This window comes from Daucus carota, chromosome 7 (genome assembly GCF_001625215.2).
Source record: "Daucus carota subsp. sativus chromosome 7, DH1 v3.0, whole genome shotgun sequence".
NCBI classification, from domain to species: domain Eukaryota; kingdom Viridiplantae; phylum Streptophyta; class Magnoliopsida; order Apiales; family Apiaceae; genus Daucus; species Daucus carota.
Genome location: NC_030387.2, coordinates 232,405 through 245,342, shown reverse-complemented (window position 1 = coordinate 245,342; position 12,938 = coordinate 232,405). Strand labels below are relative to the sequence as shown.

Below are 12,938 nucleotides of genomic sequence, written 5' to 3'. Positions count from 1 at the left end.
GAGTCTATTAAAACACTATTTTTTGATCTGCTCTTTAAATTTAAAGATAAGAACTTGTTTAAGAGCTCCATTGAAGATGGTCTAACAAAAATAACTCCAAACATTGAAAAAATCTTGATTAATGGTGACACACTCCAAGCATGTTCTCACCTTATTTATAATTATAATCCAGCTCTATATTTGTCGAACATCTATAAGAAAAAAGTTTACGCCTCATTTATTATCATATTTTATAACAACATGAATTAAATCAATCAAAATAAAAATCAACCATAAATATAATTTTAAAATTTTGTAACTAAAATCATCATTGACAACATAATAGGTTGCTTAATAAATTGCTAATTATATTAAATATAAATAAATATTTGTAACTACAAAACATTTATTTTGTATAATAGATATAATAGATATGAATTTAATTAAAGTTGACTCATTTTAACTTAAATACTCTGAAATCAATTTTAAACTGAAGTATTTTGAAATCAATTTTGATCAGAATAATATTATTTCACCTGCAATGACCATCTTGTACTCCATTTTTTTGGGCATCTCCGATGTGTATGAGTATGATAACATATTATTATTATTATTATATTCAATTTTATCCGCGCGCAGATTAGCTGCTCACTCATCTCTCTCACCAAATAATCTGTCTATCAATCACTCCAAATGGTACCACTAACTAGTGCTTCTGTTGATGACTTGAACGTCGACGTTTTGGTCAACTACTGCTCTCAGCATGTCCATGGCTTCCCTCAGGCTCCGACCCACCTCACCATTTCTCAGGTTTGTCCGACCCTTTTACTTATTTCACCTCATATTCATTAACAATTTGGCAACTTGTATATGTATATGTACTGAGCAATCAAATTTAGCAACTTTGATATTTATATATGTACTCATGAAATGTTTATGTAGCATGTTTTATGAATTATGATCAATATAATTATTCGGGATTTAAGGAACATATATATCTTTTGATTTGTGAACAAGACAGTGACTTGAAATATATAAGTTCATTGATTAGCTGAAGCTCGGTCTGGGTTAGCCTCTTCTTAGTTCCACTAGTAATCCGCAATTGTTGTATTGATCAGTGATTTTAGGTTTTATTATGAAATGGGTATAGGAGAATGACTTGAAGTTTAAATGTGATTTGGGGTTGTTATATGTTGTGGGAATTTTAGTTTGGGCATGGGCAATCCAATCCGACCTATTTGTTGGAAGCAAGTTTGGGAGGATCTTCTGTGAAGCGGTATGTTTTGAGAAAGAAACCTGCTGGGAAGTTACTACAGTCTGCTCATGCTGTAGAAAGAGAGTTTCAGGTGTGTATTTCGACATAACAAAGCCCATCAATAATTATTAATTTTTTGTATATGTCTATCGAGATTTCTTTTTATACTTTGTTCATTAATGCCGAGCACATGGATCTAAAGCGTTTATAAATTTACAAAATTTCAGGTTTTGAATGCATTAGGTGCTTATACACTTGTTCCGGTTCCTAAGGTTTTCTGTCTGTGCACTAATTCAGCAGTGATCGGAACTCCATTTTACATTATGGAGTACTTGGAAGGACGCATATTTATAGATCCTACACTACCTGTATGAGTCTCTCATATTCATAGTCCTTCAGTGGAAATGAGTACTTTTTTCAATTTTATTAATCTTTGGTTGTACTTATTGTGGACCTAATTATGAGTTTTGGCCTATGTCTTTGGATAGGGACTAGCTCCTATCAGAAAAAGGGCAATATATAGTGCTACAGCAAAAGCATTGGCTTCTCTTCATTCTGCTGATGTTGATGCCATTGGTCTGGGGAAGTATGGGCGTCGAGACAACTATTGCAAGCGTCAGGTGGGTATTATCCTTATTTCTTTGTGCTTATTGCGAGTTAAGCAAAGCAATAGGTCTGGCTACTTCAAAGTTTTGAGAAGCTTTTTAATAATTCAGAATAGTAACGCTGTTGTATACAATATAGGTAGTTGTGAGCATGAATACGTTCTGCATTCAAATGCAGGCAATTTTTTTGCTTTGAAAATTGATTAATTATGTCTGATCCTTACTTTAGGTTGATAGATGGGCAAAGCAATATCTTGCCTCAACTGGGGAGGGCAAGTCTCCAAGAAACCCAAAAATGTTAGAGCTGGTTAACTGGTTGCAGCAGCACATTCCTTCTGAAGATTCAGCCAGCAGAAAAGCAAGTCTAGTCCATGGTGACTTCCGAATTGATAATCTTGTATTTCATCCCATTGAGGTGTGTACATTAATTATATAATTTCATTAATATCATTTCTTATGGTCAACCTAGTTTTGTTTCCAGTCCTCTATTTATTTTTCCATGATGTTGAGCTGATTACTACTTGTAATGGTTGTAAATACTATTGCTTTAAGCTTGATATAATCACTTGCAATGTTGTTAATATAAACTGAGCATTGCTCGCTGCAGGATAAAGTGATTGGCATTCTTGACTGGGAGTTGTCCACTCTCGGAAACCAAATGTGTGATGTTGCATACAGCACCTTGGTAATTATCTTTGTGAATGATGTAACCTTTATTTTCAGACACATATTAATACCGTCATAATGTACTCTGGCACTTAAACTGTAATTTTTCAGTTTTTTGCTTATCAAAGAAAAAGAGGAAGTACTTTTACGAGGTTGTGAAGTTAGCTCATTACAGGGTTTCCCAGTCACAGAAGTGAATTATGATGTCTAAACTCAAAACCAATTGGCATTTGTTTTAATTTACAGCACTACTTGGTAGATTTTGATCTGGACAAGGTACATCAGCATAAAGGTATCGAAGCTACAGGAATTCCACAAGGAATTCCTTTACTGTCTGAATATCTAGCAGATTACTGCTCTGCTTCTGTAAGTGCCCGTCCTATTACATTTGGCTAAATGGTGGTTAGTACTTACACAGACTGTTTAAGTTATTCTTGAAATTGATTAGATAAAAAGCGGATTGTTATTATTAAGATGCTTTGGTCCCATGGTGCTACTGCAGCACTTTGGAAGACCTGGGAATCCAAACTTGTCACTACTCACTAGCCTATGAAATTTGGATACTATCACTGGTAAAGCCTGTCCAAGTATTATATAAACAGGACTTTTTCAAAGAAATGTTTTTACAACAATAAATGAGGTTATATTTTAAGTTTAGAAACACTATCTTGGATAGTTCTGTTATCTTTAGGGGGTAGGATGTGTTATATATTAAAATTCAAAAGACTTGATCCTGTGGTTGCACACACACACACACACACACACACACACACACACACACACACACACACACACACACACACACACACACACACACATATATATATATATATATATATATATATACAGTGGCGTGGTTACGATTATAATTTTTGAATCAGGAGGCAGAATAGTAATACAAGAACTTCTATTTTATTTTGCAGTCCACAACAATTAAAAGATCAAAAGGATAGTATATTTTGATTACTATGAACAATAGTTTTATTTTAGATAGTTAAACTGATCAGTATAAACCTTACCCACCTACTAACCATTTAACTAGTCATCTTTATTAGGATTAGAAATCTTTGTCTTGACGAGAGTCACTGCAGAAATAGATCTCTCTTAGCCAACCGTGCCATAATTACAAGTAGAGTAGCATAGCCAATTTGACAACTGAATATATATATATATATATATATATATATATATATATATATATATATATATGAACATTCTAATTTCCTGTTTCAGTCAATTCTAGGAAGAGTTCTGCAATTTCCCCAAGATTCAAAAACTTCTGATCCTTGCTAAAATCTAGTAAACTTGGAAGTGTTTACTCAAGTCAATTAGTAATTATAGAGAAAACTGACAGGTATAAAATTTTGTGGTGCCCGTTAGTTATCTTTGTCGGATACACGAAATGAGAGCATTAAAGGAAATGTGGAAGGGAGGGCTACTAAACCGTATAGAATCTTAGGCTAAAGTAGAGAATTAAAATTGTAATACAATACTTACATATTGATTTTTTTTGTTTGGCATATGTCTAATCTTATTAAAATTATATACTTCATATATATACTAATTAGATATCGCCCAGAATATATTTTATATCTGTTAAATAACAATTGAGGCATGTGCCCCTGTATTCAGCTCATGCCCTGCCCCTGTATAAATGTACAGATACAGAACATGCTTCATTAATACTAATTACCAAAAGATGTTATTGATTATTGATACCTATATCATTTATGGTGAACAACGGGAAGTAATTTGGTATTGACCCTTGCCTTCGTCTTGAATTTATATGCCATTTTGGTGTTCCATGTGGTTCTTAAACTAATGCTCCTATGTCATAGAAGTTGGTCCACATAACATGTCGCTCAACTTGATTAATCTTCGATTATTCTTACTGTTTATTTGGGTTCCTGTTGTTGTCTATCAACTTTTTGAAAGTGTGGCCTTAATATATTATAAGAGGGATGTTTTTGTTGTGTTGTTATTTATGGTGATTTTTCAGTTGAGGTACCATTATATCTCTAGTTTCTATTAATATTTGTTTAATTTCACATTGTTGCATCTGATACCCAGTTTTTAGTTAACTATATCACTTGTGGATCACATGGTGTACTTGTACAATGTAGGGAAAACCATGGCCTCTTGCTGAGTGGAAATTTTATGTTGCCTTTTCATTGTTCCGGGGGGCATCAATTCATGCAGGGCTGCATAGCAGATGGATCATGGTATGTTTGTCCTCAAATTGTTTAAGTAGAAATTCAAACTAATTTGCCTAGTTCCCATAAAGTTCAACCAATATTTTGCAGGGTAATGCTTCAGGTGGTAAGCGTGCTCAAAATTCAGGATTAAAAGCTGATGCTATTATAGAAGCAGCATGGTCTTATATTGAAAGGAAATCTGTTCTTCCACAGCACCCTGCATCTGGTAGTTTTGTTATCTATCAAACTTGATGATTATATATCTCGAAATAATCTGTCACTTATAAGCACATTCTTAGAAATGATTTCATGTTTGCATAGATGATAGAGAACTTGCAACAGTCCCTGACTAGAGGTATCATTTGTTGGTTCAAAAAGGAAATTGTGGACTTGGAAATTGAGTGAAGCATAAAACTATACACTATCCATGTAATTAATCATGGAACTTAATTTATAGTAAACTTATCTTAAGTTTCTTGCTTGCAGCGATAATCAATTTGCCAGGAAAAGACAAGTGTCTCTGACTAGAGGCTCCCATATCTACTTATTCTTTCAGGCATAGATGAAACTTCACTCAGTGTAAAAGTTAACATGAAACTTGCAAAAACTTATTGACGGTGTATGAGAACCTAATTTTTTCTGCCTTACAGTACTTTTTTGGTGTAAAGATCAAAAGTAAATATTGTTCAAACTGAATACTTGGTACTTGGTAGCATAAATATGATATATTTTATCTGAGTATCAAATTAGGCGTCACTATACTTTTTGCTAATTAAATTTAGTCGAGTGCTATGTTACCTAGGCTAGGCTAGAAGTGCCCTTGTATATGTGTTTAAGTGGTGAACTCAGTAATAAATTGATATTTTACAATGTTATTAAATGTATATGCATGCATTTTTGTGTATATCTGAACCTAGTCTGTACAGATTTAGAGTAACTAGTCATTTTATATGGCAGAAAGCTGTTTTCTCTTACGAGAATATCACAAAGAAAACAAAATACTGCAGGGGGTCTAGCAGTGTTTGAGTACCTTAATTTATTTTAGCTGCCGAGATGCAAAATTAGAAACGATGCTAAACCACAGATGTTTTTGTTATGTGAATTCTGTTTATAAAGACTTGGTCTAACAATTTGTGCTTGCATGGGGATCTTCATGTACTGTTGAAAGAAGCTGACGTTTAATTGTCAGATATTTAGAAATAATTATTATAATGTCTATCATCTTGAAATGGCCTATACTGATAAGCACATTTGTCATGTGATCATGTCACATCATCAAATGAAATGTAGGAAAATAGAATCCCTGCAATGCTTGGAGGATATATTCACAAAAGAGTGCATGTCAGATATACTATATGCAACTCACTAATTAGCTGGGAGTAGTGGTAAATATATCAAAAACTCACCAATAAAGTCTACGATCGCAACTTATGTCCACAAGAAGTAACATGCTACGCATTGACATCGGAGTATTGCTAAAATTACCTAACACTTTTTTTTTAATTTGTGTAATGCATGGACCATTTTATCATATATTTTGTTTGATTTGGCTCATAGCGGAAAAATCACAATTGACTAAGGTTTTCTCTCACATCCATTTGAAAGGATTCTCTGACTGCATAGACAATTGAAATCAGAACTAGATTGTGCTAACACAGAAGTGAATATCAGAATTGAACTCTGCTTTTTATATCTAGGAATTCAATGCTATTCTATATTTTTTTTCATCATTCAATACTGCTTTTTTAAGTAGAGTAATGGGCCATCATTTCATAAATATAGTTTTGTGGTATCAACTACAATTAAATTATTATCAAAGATTAAGATAGCATAGATATGGCTTTATTGTGCATCAGACTACTTGGATCAATACCCAAGCAGCTACTTAGAAGACAATATTTATTACCAGTTTTCACCTTTTAGATAGATCTGCACAAGGTCAATTGGAGCATTTTAACGCTGGAAGTATAAATCAAAAGACATCAACTGGAGGCAGATTTGTTCCTAATTATAAGATTGTTGAGCTCAGAGATAGATTGATACAATTCATGGAGGATTATATATATCCAATGGAAAAAGAATTCTATAAACTTTCCAACACTTCCATGCGTTGGACTGTTCACCCGGAGGAGGAGAAGTTGAAGGAGATTGCTAAGCAACAAGGATTGTGGAACTTATGGTTACCTGTATGTTCTTTCCTATATTGGTCCTTATGCACTTACAAATATGGAACATGTGTATGCCTTGTGCGCACCTGTATCACGTGTTCCCTTTCCATGTCGTTTATGTGAAACATGTGTGACAAACTTATTGATTTTTCTTTCCTCCTGTCATTTTACAGTTAGATAGTGCTTCTAGGGCAAGAAAAGTACTTTTTGATGGGAGTAATGACGACAAGGTGTTTGATCAGTTGCTGGGTGCAGGCCTTTCAAATCTCGAGTATGGTTACCTTTGCGAAATCATGGGTCGTTCAGTTTGGGCTCCACAAGTGTTTAATTGTGGGGCACCTGACACTGGAAATATGGAGGTATGTGATAATTGAAATTTTCAAAGATTAAAATAATTAATTGGTAAAACTTTTACTTATTTACAAATTATTATATCGGTGTGTATGACCTTAGTATGAGAATATAGATGCACAAAGAACTTTTTCTTACCTTTATGTTCATCAAATTCCTTAGATAACATAATATGATATGTGCATGAAATTGCTCAAGTGCAAGGCTTGTACAACTGCTTGGGTAGACAGTTTTCTGCTTCTGGTCTACTGGGATGTGTGTGCGCAAGCATCATCTTCATTATATCTATCCGTATCCAGTAATGTGTTTATCTTTTACTTTAGGTGCTACTACGCTATGGCAACAAAGAGCAAATGCAAGAATGGCTTATTCCACTGCTCGAGGGAAAGATTCGCTCTGGTTTCGCAATGACTGAACCTCAAGTTGCATCTTCTGATGCAACCAACATTGAGTGTTCAATCGAAAGGTATACATGCAGCAGTCGTGAACAAATTTATGCTGTTATGTTGACTGATCATAATTGCATTTATCTTTAAATGACATAGATTTGTCTGCTGTTTGTTATTTAATCTGTGGAGTATGTTCAAATCTACTAACGTTTATGTCTCTACAGGCAAGGAGACTCATATATCGTCAATGGGAAAAAATGGTGGACTAGTGGAGCCATGGATCCTAGGTGCAAAATCCTTATAGTAATGGTGAGTTTTACTTTGACATTATACTTTTAAGCTGTTTCTGGACATGTTGGAAGTGCGATTATAGTAATCCTTTTGCAAGTGATTGTTATATATATGCAGGGAAAAACCGATTTTAATGCTCCTAAACATAAGCAGCAAACCATGATATTAGTAGATATCAGGAGTCCTGGAGTACAAGTAATTAGACCCCTCACTGTATTGGGTTTTGATGACGCACCTCATGGGCATGCAGAAGTATACTTTGAGAATGTTTGTGTGCCAGCAAAGAATGTTTTACTAGCAGAGGGCGGTGGTTTTGAAATTGCTCAGGTAAACTGGTGATTAATTGTAGGGCGTTCTGTGAATCTTGTTTCATTTTACAGTTTATAGTTGTAGATACTAAACTTAAATTCATTAAGGCCGAAAGTTCAATCATTCTAAGTCCAATGATAATCCTAAAGCTTCTTCCAAACTAATTTAGTATAAAAAAAGTTAATATTATTACCTGAAACCGAGTTGCTAACTTACAAGTATTCCATAAAATTCCTGCGTGTAGCGACATGAAGATAGACAAGATTAGTTCTCGAAATTATATCACTGCATATCCTCTATTCGTTTTCCTTAAGCTGTTTTTGGACATTTAGGAGCATGCAACCTGATTTGCTACGGTTGACTAGACTTTTTATGGAAGCATGTCAGTCTGCGGTGTACTTGTTCTTATTGTAAGCAGTTGTCTGACAGATACCTTACAGAAGTTGTCTTTTACTTGATACAGGGTAGGTTGGGTCCGGGAAGGTTGCACCATTGCATGAGACTAATTGGAGCTGCTGAACGTAGTGTGGAACTGATGGTTCTAAGAGCTCATCAAAGAAAAGCATTTGGAAAATTTATTGCTCAACATGGGTCCTTCCAGTCTGATCTTGCCAAGGTAATTTTTGGCACACCCCTGGATTTTCCCTTAAAGCAGTATGTTTAAAATTTCACTTGATTATTCTACTACTTGCACTTCCTTTCCCATGCTCGTACCACTTTGGTGCCACTAAATAAAGTTGTGCATATTGCAGTGTCGTGTAGAGCTTGAAAAAACCAGATTATTAGTTCTGGAAGCTGCTGACCAGCTTGATCGAGTTGGCAACAAAAAAGCTCGTGGGATTCTTGCGATGGCCAAGGTACTTTGCCAACCTGAGATTTTAATATCTCAGCCCTGAATTTTATTTCCTTTACCACGGTAACTAGATATTGGCATGCATGGCTTACCTTTAAAAATGTGTGATTGATAATACGTTGAGCAGGTAGCAGCACCAAACATGGCTTTAATGGTAATCGACATGGCAATGCAAGTCCATGGCGCAGCTGGTCTATCTGGCGACACTGTTCTATCCCACCTCTATGCTACAGCGAGAACTTTGAGAATTGCAGATGGTCCCGATGAAGTTCACCTGGGTACTATTGCAAAATTAGAACTACAGAGAGCAGCTAAGCTTTAAATCTGTATACACAAAATCTGAAAAGTAAATTACTGGAAGACAAAAAACTGAGTAAGCATGTAAAGTGTAATAAACAAATATTATAGTCGTCGTATAGTATAGTTTCCTTCTATATGTACTAGTGAATGGCTGCTTATATAAGATGGCACAAATTTAAGAAATTATAGGCCGCAAGCAATTTTTTGCAAAATGAGTCAAACTTCCCCTAAATGGAAACTACTATAAAGATCAATAACCATCAATTTTGGAGGAACTCTGAAACCTCACATTCCTTTGCTGAAATTACAGGTCTTTCCTTCACTATCTCATTTCTTTGCATTATCACTTCACTACTATATATACATCATATCTACACATTTAATGTATTTTTCACATATGCAATTCATAGCCCAGGGGGTATCAAGAACTCTATACATACATAACTCTGTTTCCCCCTAAAGAATTTAAATTTAGATTTTGTTAGTAAAATATGGGAGCGAATAAAATCACTGTGATCGCCTTGTCTTCTATTGTCCTGGTGGCAGTGGTAGTGGCAGTGGCAGTCAGTGTAAATAAAGGTGGCGGTGACGGAGGTGGTGGTGGAGGTGGCGGAGGTGGTGGAATTGCGACTGCCAGCAAATCTGTTAAGGCCATGTGTCAACCTTGTGATTACAAAGAAACTTGTGCAGAGAGTCTTTCTGGTGCCAACTCAACAGACCCTAAAGAACTCATGAAAGTTGGTTTTGAGACGGGTGTGAAGCACCTCAAGGAGGTGATTGACAACTCTGCAACCCTCAAAAATGCTGAGAAAGATCCACGTACTTCAGATGCTTATGGCCTCTGTAAAGATCTTTTAGAAACTGCCATTGATGATCTGCATAGATCTTTTGATAAAGTATCTAAGTTCGAAGTGGCCAAGATGGATGCCTATATTGCTGACTTGAAAACATGGCTTACTGGAGTGGGAACTTATCAAGAATCTTGTATAGACGCGTTCCAGAACACTTCAGGAGATGCAGGCGAAAAGATGAAGAAACTTTTGAAAACCTCTTCTGAGATTTCTAGCAATGCACTAGCCATGGTTTCTGAGGCGACATCAATGATTTCTCAGTTGGACATCCCGGGACTGACTCACAAAGAGAGGAGATTGCTTTCCACGGAGTATCCTGACTGGGTTGATCATCCTCAGAGGAGACTGCTTCAGGCGAATCCTAAGCCTAATGCTGTCGTTGCACAGGACGGGTCAGGCCAGTTCAAGACTGTCAATGAAGCCCTCAAAACAGTCCCTCTGAAGAACACAGCTCCCTTTATCATTCAAATTAAGGCTGGTGTTTATAAAGAGTATGTCGATGTCCCGAGGCATGTAGACAATGTCGTCTTCATAGGTGAGGGCGCCACCCAAACCAAGATCACCGGGAACAAGAACTTCATTGACGGAGTCAATACCTACAAAACTGCAACCGTTGGTAAAGACTTGTTTTACTTCCCCGTTTGTTTTACTCCATCTGTCTCATTCAATTTTATACATTTTTTTTACACCGCTCGATGCATATTTTAATGCTCTTTTAAAATATAGTTTTGTAAAAAATCTTAAAAATAAGTCACAGAATTATACTTTACAGAAGCATTAAAATACGTGCTGCATCCCCGTCCCATGTATACTACTCGGGGGACGGAGGGAGTAGGTTATGAGTCATAGAAATTAGTTTCACATAGGAATCTTGAAAGAGTGGCAGGAATGCACGCATTGTTTCACATATTGGTCACTGATTATTCTGAATTGTAACATACATGCAGCCGTGAATGGTGACGGATTCATAGCCAAGGACATCGGATTCGAGAACTCAGCAGGAGCCAACAAGCACCAAGCAGTGGCACTTCGTGTATCAGCCGATAGAACCATCTTCTACAGATGTCAACTAGACGGTTACCAAGACACACTCTACACACACACCTACCGTCAATTCTACCGCGAATGCACAATCACAGGCACAATCGACTTCATCTTTGGCGACGCAGCCGCAGTTTTCCAGAGCTGCACAATGAAGGTGAGAAAGCCAATGGACAATCAGGGCTGCATGGTAACAGCCCAAGGCCGCAAAGAGAAGCGTGGCACTGGTGGCATCATTCTCCAAAACTGCACTATTTCCGCGGAGCCAGACGTGATGTCGATGAACCCTGCACCGAAGCAGTACCTAGGAAGGCCTTGGAAAGAATTTTCAAGAACAATTATTATGCAGTCATTCATCGATAAAAACATAGTCCCTGAAGGATGGTCACCTTGGACTGGGAATTTCGGACAGGACACATGTTTCTACGCGGAGTTTCAGAACAGAGGACCAGGATCAGACACATCTCAACGAGTCAAGTGGAAGGGTATACAAGCTATCAAAGATCAAGATGCTGAGACCTTTACTGCAAGTAAATTTATTCAAGGTGACACATGGGTTAAAACTAGTGATGTTCCTTATGATCCTGCAATGATGAAGGTGTAAAAATATTTTGTACATAACAGATCGAGTAGCTGTATATGCCAAGGTTTCGTATAGTTTTTGTAGGTTCAAATAAAGGATCGGATGATGCATGTTGATCCAATAACATCCTGATAGAAATGTACAATTTTTTTTGACACTAGTTTCGTAAGTAATTTAGATTTAGCAGTTTCTGGCATTGAGTTACCTAGGGATCATTGTTGTAGCCTTAGTTGATAAGCTCGAGTATAGTAAGTTGTTTTTCTCAAACAAAGCTAATAATAAAAATGTATTTGGTATTGAGTCGAACAAACTGTAAATTATAATCGGCGATTCCCATGAAAAGATGGTTAAATGATATTTGGAAGATAATGTATATATAAATACAAGTATCTATTTCATGCATTCTAATTGAATTACTAGTACCCTCTTCATCATTGTGTCCTGATGGAGGTATCATTTGAACTATCGACAAAATTTCATCACCAAATCAAGACCCCCATTTATAATGAAGCGAAAACAAACCTCTCACCAAAAAGAGAAAACAACCTAAAAATAAAAATCAAAACTAATAATAGCAAACCCAAAACTAATGAAAATCAAAAAATATTAGATCAAATAGTCGAAATCACAACATAGAGGTAACTCTCGAATTCGATAAACTCCACTTGAATCGAAGAATAAGATAAACTGAAAGCTCCAATGATGCCGATCGAGAAAAACAAATCAAATCTATAACTCATTTGGGTGAGCTTATAACTTATGATTTGTTTGGGTAATTTTGAATTATGACTTATGAGAGGTCAACATGAGAGGTAACGGACTAATCTTTAAAGTTTCTATATATGTTTCTCACATTGAAACTTAAATGACCGATACACAATTTGAAGAGTCTTAGAATCAATGAATATATCGAAAAAGTATTTAGTAAGAGGAGAAATAGAGCTGCTAAAGAAAGTAATCGTGAAAAAAAAAATCTTCATATAGAAGAACAAAGTATCAAGGACATTATTACAATATAAATTCTAGTTATTGTTTTTATTCTCTTTACTTTAATTTTTTTTTTTTACTCTCAACTTGAAAAAAGTAATGAAAATTAGTACAA

General features: G+C 35.7%; 2 protein-coding genes across 3 annotated transcripts; both read left to right on the top strand.

Moving 5' to 3' along the window:
* Positions 1-543: 543 nt before the first annotated feature.
* On the top strand, positions 544-9,497 carry LOC108192261 (probable acyl-CoA dehydrogenase IBR3). Of its 2 annotated transcripts, XM_064081012.1 has the most exons (17): positions 544-789; positions 1,188-1,325; positions 1,462-1,602; positions 1,723-1,854; positions 2,069-2,254; positions 2,447-2,524; positions 2,752-2,871; positions 4,629-4,727; positions 4,809-4,926; positions 6,624-6,886; positions 7,042-7,227; positions 7,543-7,685; positions 7,833-7,917; positions 8,017-8,226; positions 8,672-8,824; positions 8,961-9,065; positions 9,189-9,497. In XM_064081012.1, exons 1-17 carry the CDS (start codon positions 673-675, stop codon positions 9,381-9,383), a joined length of 2,469 nt encoding a protein of 822 aa, XP_063937082.1. In that variant the 5' UTR covers positions 544-672; the 3' UTR covers positions 9,384-9,497. The 2 variants fall into 2 exon arrangements, with proteins under 2 accessions (XP_063937082.1, XP_063937083.1); XM_064081013.1 differs by lacking the exon at positions 2,752-2,871 and having other exon boundaries at positions 557-789.
* Positions 9,498-9,727: 230 nt separating this feature from the next.
* LOC108192451 (pectinesterase) lies at positions 9,728-11,993 on the top strand. The gene is made up of 2 exons (XM_017372814.2): positions 9,728-10,828; positions 11,160-11,993. The coding sequence occupies exons 1-2, from the start codon at positions 9,853-9,855 to the stop codon at positions 11,855-11,857; spliced, it is 1,674 nt and encodes a 557-aa protein (XP_017228303.1). The 5' UTR covers positions 9,728-9,852; the 3' UTR covers positions 11,858-11,993.
* The last annotated feature ends 945 nt before the right edge of the window (positions 11,994-12,938 follow it).

Coding starts and splice junctions, on each gene's coding strand:
- LOC108192261 (XM_064081012.1), top strand. CDS start 673: ATGGTACCACTAACTAGTGCTTCTGTTGATGACTTGAACGTCGACGTT. Junction 1,326..1,461: donor CTGTAGAAAGAGAGTTTCAG/GTGTGTATTTCG, acceptor ACAAAATTTCAG/GTTTTGAATGCATTAGGTGC. Junction 7,686..7,832: donor ATTGAGTGTTCAATCGAAAG/GTATACATGCAG, acceptor ATGTCTCTACAG/GCAAGGAGACTCATATATCG.
- LOC108192451 (XM_017372814.2), top strand. CDS start 9,853: ATGGGAGCGAATAAAATCACTGTGATCGCCTTGTCTTCTATTGTCCTG. Junction 10,829..11,159: donor CTACAAAACTGCAACCGTTG/GTAAAGACTTGT, acceptor ACATACATGCAG/CCGTGAATGGTGACGGATTC.